This window comes from Amaranthus tricolor, chromosome 4 (assembly GCF_026212465.1).
Source record: "Amaranthus tricolor cultivar Red isolate AtriRed21 chromosome 4, ASM2621246v1, whole genome shotgun sequence".
Taxonomy (NCBI): Eukaryota; Viridiplantae; Streptophyta; class Magnoliopsida; order Caryophyllales; family Amaranthaceae; genus Amaranthus; species Amaranthus tricolor.
In genome coordinates, this window is record NC_080050.1 from 29,419,307 (window position 1) to 29,438,686 (window position 19,380).

The window sequence follows — 19,380 nt, forward strand, 5'->3', positions numbered from 1 at the left end:
ACTAATATTGTTGAAAAGAGAAACAAGGATACTCTTATAGTCTTATCTTGTGAATGACAAATATAATTGATGCATTATTGGGTCATATCATATCATTTGACTTTTAAATTATTAGTCTTTTTAAATTTGTAGCATATGATTTTGAAAAGTTTAGTAAATTCAAAAAGACGATCAGATCATACTAAAATCTAAACTTCAAACAATGCAAGTGGAATTGAAATTGTAAAAAGCCACCCTTAATATGTAATTAAGTTTTTGCTGTCTAATCTGCCAGATACCAACTAAGAAGGATTTAATTTGTGTAACTTTAATTAGGAGAATAAGATTCTCCATAAAATCTTCTATAAAAGAAACTTAAACTGTTCAATTGAATTGGCTATATATGATCTCGCTATTTAAATTTTCTGTCCAAATATGCTCTCCTTTTAAAAGTGATTCTCATTCTCGTTAATCCTCGTGAACACATTTTTATATTCTTTTTATATCATCTATAAATTGCAATTTTCATATCTTTTTATCCGTCAACCCAAATTTATTATTAATAAAAAGATGGATTTAGAGTATAACAATTTTAATGAGACTAAAAACTGGGGAATATCAACTTTTTCGATAAAACAACTTAATAATGTGGTTAAGGTTCAAATTGGCAAAACCATAACCTTGATCATGAGCCGATATTAAGATAGTAAAATGAATTATAAGCAAGTTTGATTCCCACCTCCTACCAAAAGCATTATTTCGCATTCTCCCTTTGCTTGTAAGGACCAACTCGCACCACGGTCCATAATTGATTCGTAATTAACCAAAGCACCATGTTTTCGGGGGCATCCAATTGCTTCTCTAACACAAAATTAGTGGGAGAATTTAAATTCGCACCTGCCTAGGCTACAACTCATGTTACTTAACTAAAAGCCCTATTAATGTATAACATGCATAGAGATGATTGTTCGGTCTATCCTATACTAATATTTAAAATTCACATTGTGAGATGCGACCACCATCTTACAAAATTATTTAAACAAATCTCCAAGGAAACACATAGAAAGAATATGCACTCCTTAAGACAGAATCTTCAACATTTGGTAGACCCAAAAATATTCGAAAAAGGCTTAGCGTAAATTATCATAATCAAGATAATAAGAGGTTGAAAATTCAGACCCAAAACTCTATTACTAGAAAAGAATGATCTAGTTCATCAGACCTTGTCTATGGAAACTCCAAGGCATACTCCATCCCTCATCTCGGTCTAAAGGAAGAAGAATGCCACGGCAAAGAGACATTAGATGGTTATGTCTACCCTTGGCCAACACGTTAGACATTCGACTATGAAAACTGAGACAAAAAGCTCCATCGGAAAGGGTATTCGTGCGTATCTTATACAGATCCGCCGACAACTATAACAGTTTTTTTTACGATGATACGAATCAACACTCAATCTTATGCGGAAACATCACTGGTGTGGCAAATCCCACGATTACTCGACTCCATACACACTCTTATCAGCCACCAGTGAAGCAGCAGGGAAATACTAGGACATAACCAATAATCCTACGATGAAACCCGACTTCAGATCACAGAAGCACAGCCAAGAATTAATCTCGACTCCTGTGGGGAAAACAGTCCTACCGATAGTACGGTGTCTGTAGGGCTGACCACTGTAATACAGTTCAGTAATAATATTTTTGTTTCATTCTTTTTTGCAATTCTACTGTTTTATTACTGCTTCACCTTATTTCAAGGAATAATGTGTACTGAAACTAATATTTGAATTTCAAAGTGTTAACAAAAATATCATGAGATTCACAATAAAAAAAATGCTTTTTGAATATAAAAATTTATATTACACAATTTCTTTCGTTACTAGAATGTTTGGATAACATTTACGGAAGATAAAGAAAGGAATGTAAGAGAAAGGAGGGAAAGTGAGGGGAAAGCAGATTGATGTGTTCCCTTCCAAATTCTCCGATGTAAAAAAGATTTGTTTAGTATAAGATATTAAGAAAATCTCCCCTCCGATTCCTTCCCTTCATTTCCTTCCCCTTTCATTCTTATTATCCAAATGAAGGACATGACATACATTCATTCCCCAACCTTTCTATTCTCTCCGTTTCCTCCTATTCGCACATAGCATAGAGAAAAAGAAGGAAAGGAAGAGATCATACCACAGTCGGTCTTTTTGATCCTAAGGCTTGTCTATGCTTTGGGAAGCTCAAACAGAGTTTTCTTCTATACAATAACAAAAGAAATGCTAGTGCCACAATAATGACCATAGAAATCTCCATTTGAGGGTGAGCAAGAATATCAACCATTTCCAGCCTATTTTTGTAGTTGCCAGAACAATCACAGCCAGACCCTACTATTTTGCCCGCGTTGTTCGTTTCTGGCTCAAGAATAAAATCTGCAGTCGTGGCTTCTTCCACAAGAAATATAGTGGTGGATTTTGATTTGTAACCCGGACTGGAAGCCGTAACTGTCATGGAAACAATAAGGTAAAACTTCAGTCGCTTGACGCTTTGACAACACATGAACAGGAAAAAAGGGTCAGAAGAAAAACAGAACGATAAGTTTCATTTTCATTATGATTTTGATATGATCATAAGTTTGCATGATGCTTATATTAGAGTTATCTTTTTAAATCCACCCGAATATTAGATTATCAGGTTATCCGCAAGAGTATTATAGTGAAGCTTCTATACTTGCTCCATTCCATAACCACTATGTTCTTTACACTTTCCTTTTTAGGTACTCCCTATTGATCCTCATTCCTGATTCCACTCTCTTTGTTACTATATCTAGCTTTCATTCTCTCTTCCTTATTTACTTATCATTTTCCCCGCACTCCGAACGCTATTGTAAATCTCAAGAACATGGGATGTAGAGAGTATAAGATCAACACAACATTCCATCACCCCAATGCCATCAAGTAGCTCCCATGTAAGCGTGAGGTTAAGAGGGTTGAATGTATGCAACCTTACCCTTGTTAGTGATAAATTAGCGGTTATCGCTGCAATTGCGGTAACAGTCGTGATGTCAAGGACGCGGCATGACTCATTTATCGGACAATCGCAATGTGAATTGTTAGCTTTTTTTTCGGAAAGTTACATATATAAAACTCCACCTTGCTAAATCAATGCTCCTTTCACTATTTGCTCCAGAAACTTAGCCAATTAACCTTAATCATTTTCTATGAGCTCATCAGGCTTCCAATATTCAAAAATCTAGTATCACTATCACCACTCACCAGATTCTTGGATTTAATGTTTTTCATTATTAACTGATTTATATATAAAAAAAATTATTATATACATTTTCTAATAGCCAATTTATATTACCATATTCATATCTTTTAACTATGATTAATTGATTACTATATGATCATATATATTATAGATGATATATCTATAAATATTTTCAACCTTTTGTAGGCAACCATCCTTATAGTAATGTGGTGATTGTTGAAAATCGGAGAGGTGATAATGCTTTGTTCAACGAATTCAAGCAGAAGATTATAAAAACAAAAAGTAAAAACTACAAATGATACCAAATAGGCCCTAAGAAAACAGCTTTTACTGTTATAAGCTCCCATAGTTTATAAAAGGAAAAATGCATTAAGAAAATGGTTCAGTTTTCGAGCTATTTGTTTGCTTTTATACAAAAGTGACTTTGCTCTTTTCAGTGAGGTGACAATGGCCCGTGAAACTATTTTAGGGATACAAGGACAGCATAATGGTTCGAGATGTAATACCTTGGTATTTTACCCCAGGTACAAGTAAACGATGATAATCAGCAAAAAGGCGTCCAGCTTTTACCTGTGGTGAAATCAAAAGGGACACAAAGCACCATTACATATTCTCAGAAGATTAAAGAGGGACAGCAAATGATATGATCAATCAGTATATGCTTATGTAAAACATATCAGAAGAAGAATATGAAGTACAAAACCAAGAACCAATACGAAAACTGTCCCGATAAAACCTAAAATAATTGCTTTCCTATCAGTACAAGACTGGAATGGAAGGAAGCCAGAGGCAAAGACAAAAAACAAATGCCAGTACTCATCCTTCAAAATTCAGAGGACGAGGGTTTTTGGCTGTTGAAGACAAATTGGACAAAGCTTTTATAGCATGAGCAAATGAAACAGAACATATTGAACTATAGATCACAAACAAACATCATTTTCTATTTTGAAAAACCAATAATCTGAATACTAAATCAAAATCACATAGACCAAACTTTTTAGGAAACTGAACATAACGTTAACTTCAATAAACAACGAAAACAACCACCTAATATGAGACCACAGACGATGTGAGTTGATGCATCCATTCCATTGAATTTTCCACACTTGCATTTATAATGTGAGAGTTTTCTATAGCATATGTAGTAAATTCAAGGCGACAGAGGCAGTAACATTCCAAGTATCCCTAACTATTCAAACTGCCATTATTGAAATAGTAGAGATGATGTATCTAAATGATTGAAAAGAAAGGAGACGAAAAACCCCCCCCAAAACAGAATTATCTAGTAAAAGTTTCAGAAATCACTTACAAAAAAAATACAGGAAAAGAAGAGGATATTAAAAATTAAGAATAAAAAAAATCCCCTATATTATCTAAAAAGTATTTTAAAGGGTATTTACAAGACAGTCAGCAAGGAACTCACCGACTTATTTATTCCATTGATATCAATAATGGCTGGCAGGGGCGTCCTGGTATCCACTGAGAAAACCCTTCCATGAACTCCAGTCTGTCAAATGAAAAACATATCAAAAAAGATCCTTCTAATGATGGAGAAAATTAAAAATAATTATTTATCAAAAACAGTGACTGGTGTTATTTTCAGAAATTTCAGATATACAGAAGGACCATTTTAAGCCTTTTACAAACTACTCAAGCCTTTAAAGAGGTGTTTGACAAACTAGATTCTAAAAAAGGAGAAAAAGATGTATATAGGAGGGCAAAGAGGAGGCAAGCAAAAACTAATGACATAGGGGTACTGAAGTATATTAAGGACAAGGACAAGAACATTCTAGTTCAAGACAAGAACATCAAGGATTGATGGAGGGAGTATTTTGATGAGCTATTTAATGGAGAACAAGGAAATGTTGTAATGGACAAAACAAGCATTCTCTTAGATGAAAATAGAGAATTTATGCGAAGAATACAAAAATCAAAAGTGGTTGGGGCATTAAAGAAAATGAAGCTAAAGAAAGTGGTTGGTCCAGATGGTATACCTATTGAGGTATGGAGATACCTAGGGACGATTGGAGTGTCTTGGCTAACTAATTTGTTCAACAAGTTTTGGAGGACAAAACATGCCCAATGATGGGAGAAGAAGTACTTTAGTGCCTATTTACAAGAACAAATATGTCCAAGATTGCTCTAACTATCGAGGAATAAAACTCATGAGCCGTACTATGAAGTTATGGGAAAGAGTGATACAAATACATATGAGGAGATGTACCTCCACATTAGAGACTTGCGCATGGTTTTTATTGATTTGGAAAAAACATACGACTAGACAGGAAGAGAAGCACTTTGGCGGGCAATGAAAAAAAAAGGGATTTCCAGGAACTACATTAATATAGTGGAAGATATGTATTGGAAAGTAAAGACAAATGTTAGACATGTGGAGCGGCAACAGAGGATTTTCCAACCAGAGTTGACCTTCATCAAGGCTTGGCCCTAAGCCCCTTTCTTTTTGCGGCGGTACTAGATGAGATAACTCGATCGATATAAGAGATGTGCCTTGGTGCATGTTTCTTGCTGATGACATTGTTTTGATAGATGAGACCAGAGATGGGGTAAATGTTTAGTTAAAAGGATGGAGAAAAGAGAGTCACGAGGTTTCAAATTAAGTTGAAGCAAGACATAGTACATGGAGTGTAATTTTAGCACAAACGAGATAAAGAGAGGCATAGAAGAGAAAGAAATCGCTTCAAGTGGATGCTTCAAGTACCTTGGGTCTATATTTCAGAGAAGTAGGGAGATCCAAAAAGATGTGACCCATAGAATTTAGCGTGGGTGGAAAAAATGGAGAGCAGCTAGTGAAATATCATGTTATCGAGGTGTGCCCTTAAAGTTATAGGGCAAATTTTATCGAACAGCCATTAGATCGGCGATACTATGTGAATCCGAATGTTGGGCTTTTAAAAAAGATCATAGTTAAAAGATGGGAATAGCAAAAGTGCGAATGCTTTGATAGATGAGTGGTATATGGATGAGTGGTATAACCGTATCATCCCCATTACTGCATCACTGTGTCCGTTACCGTAACCGTGACTCTTACCACATTTTTACACTATGCTTGAACCTGAACCAAATTGGTTTCTACAATGATCTACCCAGAAGTTATTCACCAAACGGGGTACTATAGGATTAATAAAAGGGATTTGCATGTGATATTGTGATTATTATTGATATACTGAATAGAAGATGTATGACAAAATACCACGTGAAGTACTTTGGTGGGTTACGGCAAAAAAGATATATCCCATAAATATTATCATATAGTCCAAGATACGTATGAGTAAATACAAAGCAATGCTAGGACATGTGGAGGAGTGAATAAAGATTTTCCAATCACGATTAGTCTACATCAAGATTCTTCTTTGAGCCTTTTTTTTATGTGTAATGGTCCTAGATGAGATGACAAGACCTATCTACCGAGAAGTTCCATGGTGCATATTGTTTATTGATGACATAGTATTAGTATACTATGGTATTATGTCGGTGATTACTGATTATTGAATGTTTTTAATGCCTTTGTTTATAGTATTGTCATTGTTAGTAAAATCATTTGACTGAATACCTTGACATAATTATAGTATAAAATATAAGCCCTCCTATATTGCAATACAGTTCAGACTCAAGAAACTGCAAGTATCAATTTCAGCAAGAGATATTATACAACTTTGAGAAAGATGAGAAAAACATATCCTAAATAAGTTCACTGCTGACGCTAAATCAGAACTCATCTTAAAACTGATTTACATCATTTGATCTTGCTTCTCAGTACCTCATCCAAGGCTACAGTTCCTACCAATGATTACTTACAAGAAAGATACAGAAATAAATACCTTCACAGTGGTTGCCACCAGATTTAACATGCTCATTCTATTATACTCCCATAAAGTTGACAGCTGCACAGTCAGAGAACAGACCATCATACTCAGAAAATTTATATGAAATACAGAAACAACATTGTGAAGAGAAATTAGCCAATACAGATTCTTGAACCCAATAACCTGATTACAGAAAATGAGGAAAATGAAAGAAAAAGTATCTAACCTCACTAGCATTAGGCCACTTGCAGTCACTTATTTCCAATGTCAACTCAAAACAACCAGCATGTATATAGTTCCAATCTTGCATACCACCGTAGATAGGATACCTTCATTAATTTAGTGAACAAAGTCGATTTAAATATGTACAAGTGTAATACAAAAATCAGAAGATGGATTTACAAAATAAGTTAACAAATTGAAGACCAAGGCTCACCAAGCTGCTCCATTAGTAATTCCTTCAGGGAACTCTTTGCTCTTGGACATGTTGTAGTGAGAATGACTATAGACACTTGCAAGAAACCGAAATGCATCATCATCGGGGCTTGCATAGTATTCCTTCCTGGTTTATAACAAGTGTAAGCATTCAATCCAGAAAATTTAAATTGAAATTTGAAAGAAAAATAATTAAAAAATTTTAATATTGTCTAACATCTAGTAAAAAATCAAGATATTGAAAAAATATTGCAACATAGAGAGACATACAGCCTGTGGCAAGAGGTTTCAAAAAACATAGTCACACAAAAAATCATGACAGGGGCATACATATGATTGTTTCAAAAGACGGTCAAGCCTATGCTTGTTGGGTTTGTGTGTGGAGAATGCAAAATGGTGGCAACTAGAAAGGATTCATAAGATTGAGTGTCAAGAATTGGAAGCAAAGGCAGACCGAAAAGAAAACGTGATTCGCGACCGACGTGGTGGCGTCCAGACAGGCTGAGAAGATTTTTCCAGGATGGGTGGTCATTGTTTACCGAAATTTAGGACTTTCCTCCATACAATGCTAATTTAATTCCATGATCAAATTTCCTCAGTCCATGTCATCTGGACATAAACACATAAAAGACTTGTATACACATATTCTGTTACACCAATGTCATTAGAGACTCTCGGTCCCATCTAATCATGGTTTAAGAGCATCAAATATACGCAACCTTACCCTTAAAATAATAAATCTATTGTTTTTTGTTGACCCTTGATAGCAAACATCATGTGCAACTTCACATAAATAAGAATACATAATTTAATAAACGAACACTCTGGTGCAGAGAGCATCCTCACAGAGCAAGAATCTCTCACCACATAGGCGTAATGTAGTCAAACCTTACCCTGCATTTCTGCAAGAGGTTGCTTCTAGGACTGAACCCGAAACCATATCCCGAGCGTTACACATCGACACTTGAACCTCTACGTCAAGGTTCAAGCAATATATATGTTTAGCTTTACCGAGAATGAACAAACATTATAAAATAAATAAAAAAATCCCTTGTATATGAGGAAAAAGGTGGATTATTGTAGCAGTCTTTCTCTTGAAATGCAAGTCAGAGGAGCTAAATAATAGTCAGAAAAGACTTGCAAGATAGGATCAGAAAACATTTCCATGTCATGTAAAGAAAACTAACCAGATATCCTATTTTGGTTTAAAACATAAGAAATTACATTACTTCAAAAAGACTAAGGGATTCATCACAGAGGAGTCTTCAGACTTCAATTCATAATTAGTAAAAGCCTAAATTTCATGATTGCTCTCAGGCAAGTTCAAAGACGTCTACACTAAAAACTTTTTAAAAGATTGAGTTACTTGTGATAAAAAGCAAAACAGATACTTAGCTAGCAATAACACATAAATGATGTGTGCACCATCAAACATAAAATAGACGCTGTAAGCTGGCCAAAACAGGTGATTAAGTACTCAAGGATTTACTTAAAAGTGCACATAAATCATATTAGATGATGAACAATTAATGCGTTTCAGAATGCAGATATCTATCAGTAGAAGGAATCAAGTAAACATTACTTTTTATCCTCAGTACCATCCCAAGGATAATTTGCGACTAGAGCACCCTGCAAAAGTTAGGAAGAACACATTGTAAGAGCAAATGTGAACTAATAACTGGCAAGCCAAAGAAAATTTTCAGATTATGCAACCTCAAGTAGCAAATCCCTGCCTTCTGCGGGGAAGAATATGAAGCAATGTAAGTACAGCACCATAGTAAAGGGAGATAAAAACTCAATTTGTTTGTGGCAATTTAGGGTATAAAGTAAAACAATAAGAAGGGTGATGTTGGTAAAAGATGAGACAGTCTGCAAGGAAAGATAAACAATGAATTTTGGTGTTAACATAGGTGCAAGGAGGAAGAGCAAGAGACAGTTTGTATAATTGCATATATTAGTTCTATGCATTTGAATATTAAACGCAATGATTATTAACTAGACCTTTGTTGTTCTATTGCTTACTTACATGGGATAATTTTTAGAGACTCAAATAAAATGTGCATGTGCTGCTAAGCCACACTAGATAAGAAGAATGCCAAACACACATCCTCCTAATTCATACTAGATAAACTTGACTGGGCCTTTTGGCCAGGTTCAGGATATGACAGATATAAGATTCTCTTCATAAAATACAAAAAAGAAGCATGATTATAATGTTCTTCATCTCAAATTGTAAGTATATTGGAAAAGAGTTAGAACTTAAAACCAGACTCCTTTTTTGTAACAAACGCTAAAACCTGTCTTGATCAGTTGATCATATCATCATACTCATATAACAATCAAATGACTCACATAATTAACTCAGTTCTCGTGTACTAACAAGTATAGAAAGTGAACAAAGAAAAAAAATCTTTAGATCTGTGCATCAATCATAGGTTCAATGGAAACTAGTTTCTAAGAACCTACACCTCCACTGAATTTACCAGCAGCTTTTTATAGTTCAAGGATCTTCCAAGACAAGCAATAAAAGACGTATATAATACAGCTCATGAGCTACTATGTAGCCCAAACATGCTTCCAATGATAGTCAAAAAGCCTAGGTCAAACGAAATACGAACATACAAACTTTTGGAAGTCTCCACAAAATTACCCTAGATCAACTAAGAAAGCTTAAAAACAAGTTTTTTAGTGTCAATCAAATGAGCATAAACTTTTCATAAACCTCAAAAACCTAAACGTACTATGAAATATAACTAAATACAATTAATGTTAATCAGGAGTGCATGAGTGTAATAATGTAGACAGTTTATGAAAGGTACAATAGGAAACAAGGAATTACCCCATGCAAACTGGCAGAAGCCGTAAACTGTATCCTTCTTATCCAACGCATTATTGCTTTTGTTTCAGGCTGCCTTGCATCCTCCAAATCATTTGTAGCAAAGAACTAATACATCATCAAAATATCAACCATAAATATATATTATTTCAACAATGCTTCAACAAAAAGAAAAGGCCAAAATGTAACTGCTTTGCCATGAAAAGCCATATCTTTCCTTCTTGAATCCCAAAGAGTTGCTCTAAATTTCAAATTTTGGGTAATTGTTGATTGTAGCTATTTGTTCCACTTTCCTATTCGGAAAAAATGTCCTACTTGCTCTCACAATTTTCTCTTTCTCCCCATTTACCCATTTAATCACTAACACAACTCGTTCCCCTTACTTTAGTAAACCAAGTGAAGTGGAGCAACATTTTGGAGACTCGGAAGTAAGAGATTAAGTATAACAAAGAGAAGTTTGTCCATGAAAAATACCTTTATTTTAAAAAAGGATTATAACTTATTTACTGTTCATGTCAAGATCAAAAACCATTGACAATTTCATTATCATAAAATCCATAACTTTGCAGCTATCGTACAAGTTAATATTTAAAAAGAATTTTGATAGTCGAAAAATAAATAGAACAAATTAGGGGTAAAAATACCATGCTTCATCATCTTCCAAAATAGAACTACAAAAACAGTGAATACCCTAAACCCTGATTTCCATGGAATTCACAGAGTGTAAACTACTTCCCAGTCCAACCAAAAGGAAAAATATTCAATTTCTAGAAATATTTGTGCAAAAGATAGTGACATTGGGATAATGAAATTTTATTGTCGTTGTTGTATGTATGCAAAAGATACATATTTCCTATAAATGATGCCAGGTAACTTTTTAAAATTTGTTGACTAAGCTATGGTACCAAAGATGCCAGGCAAAGAACAGAAGTAGAACATTTGACTTGCAAGTATAACATATGCCTTCGGAGATAAATTAACACACGTGCCTCGTGTTTAAGTGATATGGCAGAGTGTTACTTAACTCTTTGTATGATAATGAATACAAGTCTGTGCTTTCTTTTTGACAAATCAATTCAAATGTGTACCACTTGCACTTACCATTCAATTCTTTTGGAGTTTGGATCACAGTGTAAAGTTAGCAAATTAGGTCCCCCAATAAAAACCAATCACCCAAGAAAAAGAATTTTCTAAGGCCTGTTTTCTTCCTTATCTTTGCCAAATTGAAAAAAAGATACTAAACGGAAGCTGCTTTTCCTGATTACAGCTGTATTTCTTCTGTGTCATAACTAAATTTTACTGATGTGACTTATTTTTATACTGGACTTGATTCCAGTTCTACTAAAATGAACTTATTTTTACTGAATTTTACTCTTTGCAAAAATAAAAATAGTAGTGTTGTATTTTAAATAAAACACTTGTGGTTTAAAATTCTATTTTCCATATGGCAACCGCAAAAGAAAAACAAGGGTTAAAAACTAAAACATACCTGGTCAGGAAAATCTCGATTTAAATCAACATTTTTGGCATTCCCTCTTTTTCTCAGAGCAAATCCATCAGGGTTCATGGATGGTAGTATATGAAGGTGTACATTTTTGATAATCATATCAGCCTGAGAACACAGGACACTTTAAATTACCAAACTATAATTGACTTTCTTTTCTCATTTTCATGTTAGTTCGCTATGTAGATACAACAAAGAAGTTAACTGACCCTTGAATGCATGTCGAATCAACCATTTCACATGAATAAGAAAGACACATGATATAAGAGCCATTTTACACTATACGGGTACGTTAATGAACCATATTTAATTAGTTGGCTAAATAGATAAAATATATAGACATAGCATACAAGGCATCAAATACAATCAAGTGGATATTTTTTGATTTTTTAAATGTAATTAAGTTGGTATAAATAAAACATTAATTTAGTTGACGTTGAGTAACTTTTATGTTTTAATTCTACTGAAGACCAATAGGGATGGTGGCAGGTGAAATTCGCCCCGTATCCGTCCCAGTTAGGGCAGATATGGGTATAAATTTAGTGGGTAGCGAGTGGATATAGATATAAAAGTCCTCGGTAATGGGTAGGTGGAGGGTATAAGGTCTTACCTGCCCCATACACACCCGCCCAGGCGCCTAAAGCCATACCTACTCGTCCTACCCAGTACCCACATGCCCCACCCCATGGCTAGCGCCCTATATTTACGATATACTACTTTTTTTTGAAGTATTACAATGTATTACTTTATTTCAACTTTGTATATTTTTATTAAAAATTATTGTCAAACAATTAAGGATATTAATTTTATTTTATTACATGGTTTAAACAAAGATAGATGTAAAATTAAATTTGTGAAGATTTACGGAGTACATAATGCGGACTTGGAGTGAATGTGAGGCGGGTATAAGGTGGGTACCCATGATGGATATGGTTATAGTGGTTGAGGATGTGTTTGAATGCATAATTAGGTGGTCAGACGTGAGTATGAAATTTTACCCTCCATGGTGGGTAGGGAAATTTTATGCAGCTATGAGTATGGAGAAGACATACCGCATCCACCCGCCGATTTTGCCATCACTTGAGAGTTGAGACCAATAAACGTCATTGGACTTTTATTTAATAATAGTCCAAGGCTCCAAGCTTAATGTCACTAAACCTAGTAGGTCACAAAGAACTAATGTGTCTATGTGTTTGGACTTATATAAGTCTAGGTTCATGTGACTAATCTAGTTGAATTAAATTTTAGTCACATTCCCCCTTTTAGCATAATGGCCAATTTAAGTCCTAGATTGAATTGGTAACATCCCTAAAGTATCTTATCATCGGCATTATGTTAGGTGTTCATTGAGGAATTAGTCCTTATTTGATTATCACCATAACCGTTGTTACCAATGCATTTGTTGTGTTTTTATTGCTCATGTAATGCCAAACAGCATAACCTAAAATATTGAAGTAAAGGTCTTCACATTCATTTAGTAAGATAAATGGGAAAGAGGCTATATGATGCGAGTGTGTTGAGCTTCTCACTTTTGTGATTTAGTGATGACGTAGCTATCCAATTGATGTGGGTAAATTTATGTTTTGAGTTGGACACACTTAAATCTTTTTAAAGGAAAAGTAAGGTTAATATACAAAGAGTTGCAAGCACACAAGATCATTTTGAGAAAGGTTCTTAAAAGGCGCGTGGTCTTATACGACAACACTAAAGGAACTTCACGTGTGATACTTGTCTCGTGTTATACTATTTTACCTATGTATCAAATATCGACTCAATATTAAATTGTTTCATTTCGTGTCAGTAATTGGATCTTAGAAAGGTTTTAGTTTTCAGCGCGTTAAAAGTTACAGTAAGAGATCTAAGCCTGCCTAATTCATCGCCAATAAAATGGCATAAAGATTGAGACATACAAGTTTACACTTAGCCAACTTAAGTTGTGGACAATATATTTTCTCGCATCCCCTCTTTCAATTGCTTTCATGAGTAGCATTAATTCCTTCTTTTATAATACCATAATTCCTACCATCAAGGAACCAAAAAATTTGCAATAAGAACTTTGCAATAAGAGGCTATCAAGGAAAGGGAGAATGGAGTCAACAAGTGTGATATCAGGTGGTTTTCTTTCTCACTTTAATTAATATATGTGAAAACAATTACCCAAAGCAAGCAATTAACTTCAATGCCACAATCTAAAGTTTTAAAGCTATATCGCAGGTGTTCTCCTTAATTTGTTATTACCGTCTCTCTTGTTAGCTCCCCTATTGCATTCTAAAGAACAAAACTAAAATGCCAAATTCCTTTTACTGTACACAAAACTTTGATGCACCTAAAAATTCTCCAAACAGTGACTTTTAATACAGGAACCCGGAGAAAATCAGATAAAGCATCTTTTTGAGAGCCTTAGTCGTTAGGCCTCAAATTTCATTTATGTTTTCTCTTTTAGTTTCTTTTTCATTAACTAAGCTGCCAAGAGCACAAAATATTCAAATGGGTATTGTGAGTTGTGACATCTCTAAGCATGGCTTTTCCTTTCCTATACACTAAATTTCCAACCTTGCGATGATGATAACCTCTCCAGAAATTCTCACTCAAAAAAATTTTCAATATAGGAAATATGACCATAAGGTATTGTTGAGTGATTTCCACCTTTCTTTAATAAGCAATATCTCAAAAATCTCGACTTGCATCTAGTTATCATTTAGCTAGCTATAGTTGAAAAATACGAAGTAGAAAAAGAAGGTAAATTCATTGCATTGACAACTCTGAGCATACGCTAGATCTGCTTTTGTAGTACTACTGATTTCGATTGATCATTTGTAAATAGGTTATTTATGGATTTTCTTAGTTCGAAATTTTTGAATTGTATTGTGATTCTTGAGTGTTGAAAGAGTTGTTAAAATAGAAAATGAGGATGGTACTTGAATAACTGCCTACCCCAGAATGTAAGAAGAAATACCAGTGGGTCCTTCAGATAATTATCACACAGCCAATTTGCAAGACGTATCAGAAGCTCACGTCCAACGGGTTCATCCCCATGAACGTTTCCAATGAACTGCAGCAAACACATGGTCCACCTCAAATTAGAAAATTAGAACTTATGTAACATTAGTCGAATTTCAAACACATAAAACATCCTACAAGAAATAAATTCACAGGCCCCAAAGGCCAAAGGTCACACAACATAATGAACAATACACATCATTCAACTGTCCTATAACTCCAACCTGCTTCTCAAGCACAACACCAAAATTTAAGTTGATGCACCCCCTCGTCTCAAACAACATACACTTGAAGTTCGATCTCTAAATACCATTAACTCACCTTAAATGCAGGTTCAGGCTCTTCCCTCCCTGGATTGTCAGAAATTTCTATTACCCACTGCATCAAACCAAACCAACCAGGAATCAGTAAACGCCAAACATCTAGAAAAGAACAAGTTCAAGAAAGAACACTACCAGCGGAAATCCATTCACACTCCTTCCAATACTGAGCAGCGGTCCCTCAAAGACAGAACAAACTTCAAGTCAGCAAAATCTTTGTTTAATTATTCACAAGGCAAACAGAAAATTTCCATATGAGAGGATCATTGCATAAAGTTGTAAACAAACTGACAAATAGAATATATAATATATTTTGCTATTACAACTAAAAGCTTAGGTTGATGGTTGTAGCCACAAGCCCACGATATGATATATACTCTATCAAGTTGATATTGTAGCCTCAAGATATGTTATATACTCTATCAAGCTGACACAAAAGGCTCATTTGCTAGTTGGTGTTAGATAGTGAGAATGGTAATGGAAAATAGGGTAATTTTAATTAGCAAATCTCTTGACAAGTTTAATGGCATACTTGTTCTATTTCAATCATCTTATTTTCTTCACAAAATTTATTTCAATGCATCACCATTTAGAGAGATGATATTAGCTGGTAATGAAAAATTATAAACAAAAACTTTTCTATGATCAAAGTTTTTGTCACCGTGTGAATGACATTGCAATTTTCAATACAAATCATTCACCAAAAATGTAGAATAATAAATATGACGGACGGCCATCAATCACCTGTATATCCTTGAAATGTTACTGCACCTTTCACCAAAAGCCATAATAGCATTCTCTAACTCATAATTACTCATGTATCCCTCTATATTAATACTGCATGAACAATTCAAACCTCTTTTAATACTTGACAAAACAATCATCTATTACTATAATCATACATATTACGACCCTAATTTACCCAAAACCAGAAAAAATCTTTGCAACTTCAAATATATACCTGGGTTTATGATGGGCATCATCTAACAAACGTCTACCTGAATATACAAGTCAAATTCAAAATCAAAATCAAACCCAATTCATAAAAACTCAGAAATTAAAAGTTCCCATGACACTTCCAAAGTATAATCCCAATTGAATGACGGCACTAAGAAACCTCAATTAGCAAAAAAAAAAAAAAAAAAAAAAAAAAAAGAAAGAGAATCACCTGGGGTGAATTCACCGACTCTTGCGGAAACAAGGTAGAGCAAACATGAATAGGTGATGGCGATCAATGGAAGTGAACAGAAAGAAGAGGAATTCATTTTTGTTCATGCGATATGTACCTTTATTCATACAGACATACAGTAAAGTAGATCACAGAATTGGAAGTAAAACTACCCAAATCAGATGTCAAAGCGCGAAGGAACAATATTGGCAAAGTGCCTAAGAAATAGTCAAAGGATTTGTCATTTGATGCCGTACGTTGTCTCTATCACATCGAGATTTGAGATGGAAAACTCCTGTAATAATAATAATAATAATAATAATAATAATAATAATAAAACACTAAAATACAATTAATATGGATCGAAAATTTCACGTGGTAACCATGAGTTATTGGGTTTTTTACGTGGTAATCAAAGTATTTTAAAAAATACACGCAATTACCTTAAAGTTTACCCAATTCTTTCTTCATGACCTTTTTACACAAAAAAGTTTAAAAACATTAGTTTAGGGAGCTTAAAGCATCCTGTACGCCTATTAAATCGTTTCACTAGATCACATCGCATCAGTAACATGAATTTCGCCCAAAACATAAACCCTAACTTTCCCGCTTTTTCTCCAAATCACATTTATCCCCCAAAATTCAAACCCTAAGTTTTTCAATTCTCATTCTACTATCAAATTAGGATTCCTTCTTCAAAACATTCAACTACATAAAGTGGTTTAGATTAGAGCGAGGAAATATAATTGCACACCTTAAAGATTGGATGAGATTAGAGTTTCAGATTCAAAAGCAAACCCTGGTCGTATGTACTACAAATGTAAGTTTTGCAATCTTTTAAATGGGTTGGAGATAAGAAGTTGATTAGGAATGGTGGGGAGTTCAACCTTCATGAAGATCATACTCAATTGCAAAGGGGTGTTCAAATACTACTTAGTAAGATTAAAGAGTAAGGGAAACTTATAATGAAGTTTGTTAAGTGAATACTAGTGATTTGCCTTTTTTTTGTTTGTTATTTCTAAAAAAAAGTATGGTTACTCTGTATTATGGTTGTTAAGTGAATGCTAACATAGTAGTTGTTAAGTTAGTACTAGAGATGGGGGTGTTTGGTATTGTATGAAAAAAGGAAAGTTTATTTTTGTTTATGTACTCGTATATTAAATAATGACAAATAAGCTACTTTTGCAATGGATTTGTCATAAAGATTTTTGATAATATCACTAGTTCTATATTTCCAAAAGAAAGTGGTTTAAGAAAGTTTTTACAAAACAAGTATTGTATTTATAAAAACAAAGTGAAATAGACTTAATGTTATCGTTTACACCAAGTATAAAATATCACCACTTCTAACATGTCAAACATACTACATAGTTGCCACTTACTTATACCTAACATTACTTAAAGCAAAACAAACTTTATAATCTCTTTTCAAGGTTCATAATCATCTGACATTTCAATATCATCTTCATTATTTTCTATCTCTTCATCTAAATTCACTTCACTATTAAACGATAAGTCATCATCATCCCCAACTTTGAATGAAGAGTCTTTGAATCATCTTCATCAACATCAACATCAGAAATGTGATCAAAATTGGCATGTTGCAAACTTTTTCTTACTCTTTTTCTACCTTACTCTCCATGCTCTAAACTAGTCTTGGATGTATAAGCTTGTTCAATCATGCTTGTCAACCCTTTTCTCTTAGCGGTTGTAAGAGCTAATTTCTTCATATTCATAGTAGAAACAACAGAGGCCTTAGAGGAGTTGGTTCTTGTTGTTTCATAATCTTAGATTGTCTGATTAGCGGGAATGATGCAGTAAAGTGGTGTTGGATTAGTGTCAAAAGTTGGACTTTGGTTAAGTTCATCAAGTGCATTTGGTTTAGTTTCATCATATATAATGGCTGGAACTGGCTTAACATTCAGTGTTTCAAATCTTTTACTCCTCCTTATTGGCACCTTAAAAGGAATTTTAAGTTGTACATTTTGTGGACTACATGCTTCTTCCATAACCTTCTCTTTTCCATTGTACCTGGTTTTTCTAAAACTTATAATTGCCTTAAGTTATCTTCGACACTTAACTCACCAACCCAAATGAATCACGAAACATTCCAACCAAATCATTGTCATTCTTTACATACCAAGCTTTTTTTGTGACAGTACCAAAATGAAGGGTTTGTAGGCATTGTAGCACCCAAATTCATACATTCATTTTTCCAACCAAGAACTAGGTCCAACAAATTAACGTAAATATTGTAATAACTCGTATTTAGCTTGAAAAAGGATTGATAGACTACTCATATCAACAAGGTGCATCTTCTTTTCTAGGGCGCCCATTTACTAAGAACTCCACAGTTAAATGTGCTTGGTGGGGAGAAATCTTAGGATGGGTGACCTCTTGGAAAGTTTTTCCGGGCGCGCACGAGTGAGGCCAAAGTGCACTGGAAAGACTTGTGTTGATCTGTGGGGCCAGTCTACAGTCTCCATGAGTAGTCACCGGTGGTCCGTTGGGCCGGGGTGTTACAAATGGTATCAGAGCAACCCTGCGACCGTGGCTGATTGTCTGTTCAGTGCACCTAGCGGGAGAAAAAGATCCTGAAATTACGGTCCAACGAGGACGTTGTATTCCTAAGAGGGGGTGAGTGTAATAACTCATATTTCGCTTATAAAAGGATTGATAAACTACTCATATCAACAAGGTGTATCTTCTTTTCTAGGAGCTCATTTGCTAAGAACTCCACAGTTAAGTGTGTTTGGTGGGGAGCAATCTTAGGATGGGTGACCTTCTAAAAAGTTTTCCCGGGCGCACACAAGTGAGGCTAAAATGCGCTAGAAAGACTTGTGTTGATTTGTGGGGCCAGTCTACAATCTCATGAGTAGTCACCGGTGGTCCGTTGGGCCGGGGTGTTACAAATATCATCATCATGAGTGTCTACAGAAAGCCCTTTATATTGAAACCTTAAAAGAACTTTTTTTCACACATTCTGAAAAAAAAACATGAAAATATTCAACAATTAAACTAACATAAACAATTGAAAATGACCCAGCACTTAAC

At 34.5% G+C, this 19,380-nt stretch overlaps 1 protein-coding gene across 1 annotated transcript; it reads right to left on the minus strand.

Moving 5' to 3' along the window:
* Window positions 1-481: 481 nt before the first annotated feature.
* Window positions 482-16,573, minus strand: LOC130810100 (carboxypeptidase SOL1). Its single transcript, XM_057676050.1, has 15 exons — window positions 16,327-16,573; window positions 16,120-16,156; window positions 15,903-15,995; window positions 15,294-15,324; window positions 15,160-15,216; window positions 14,795-14,890; window positions 11,824-11,946; window positions 10,338-10,442; window positions 9,081-9,127; window positions 7,500-7,625; window positions 7,290-7,392; window positions 7,079-7,141; window positions 4,663-4,746; window positions 3,746-3,809; window positions 482-2,470 (listed from the first exon to the last, which is right to left on the minus strand). The coding sequence occupies exons 1-15, from the start codon at window positions 16,421-16,423 to the stop codon at window positions 2,157-2,159; spliced, it is 1,440 nt and encodes a 479-aa protein (XP_057532033.1). The 5' UTR covers window positions 16,424-16,573; the 3' UTR covers window positions 482-2,156.
* Between the last annotated feature and the right edge of the window lie 2,807 nt (window positions 16,574-19,380).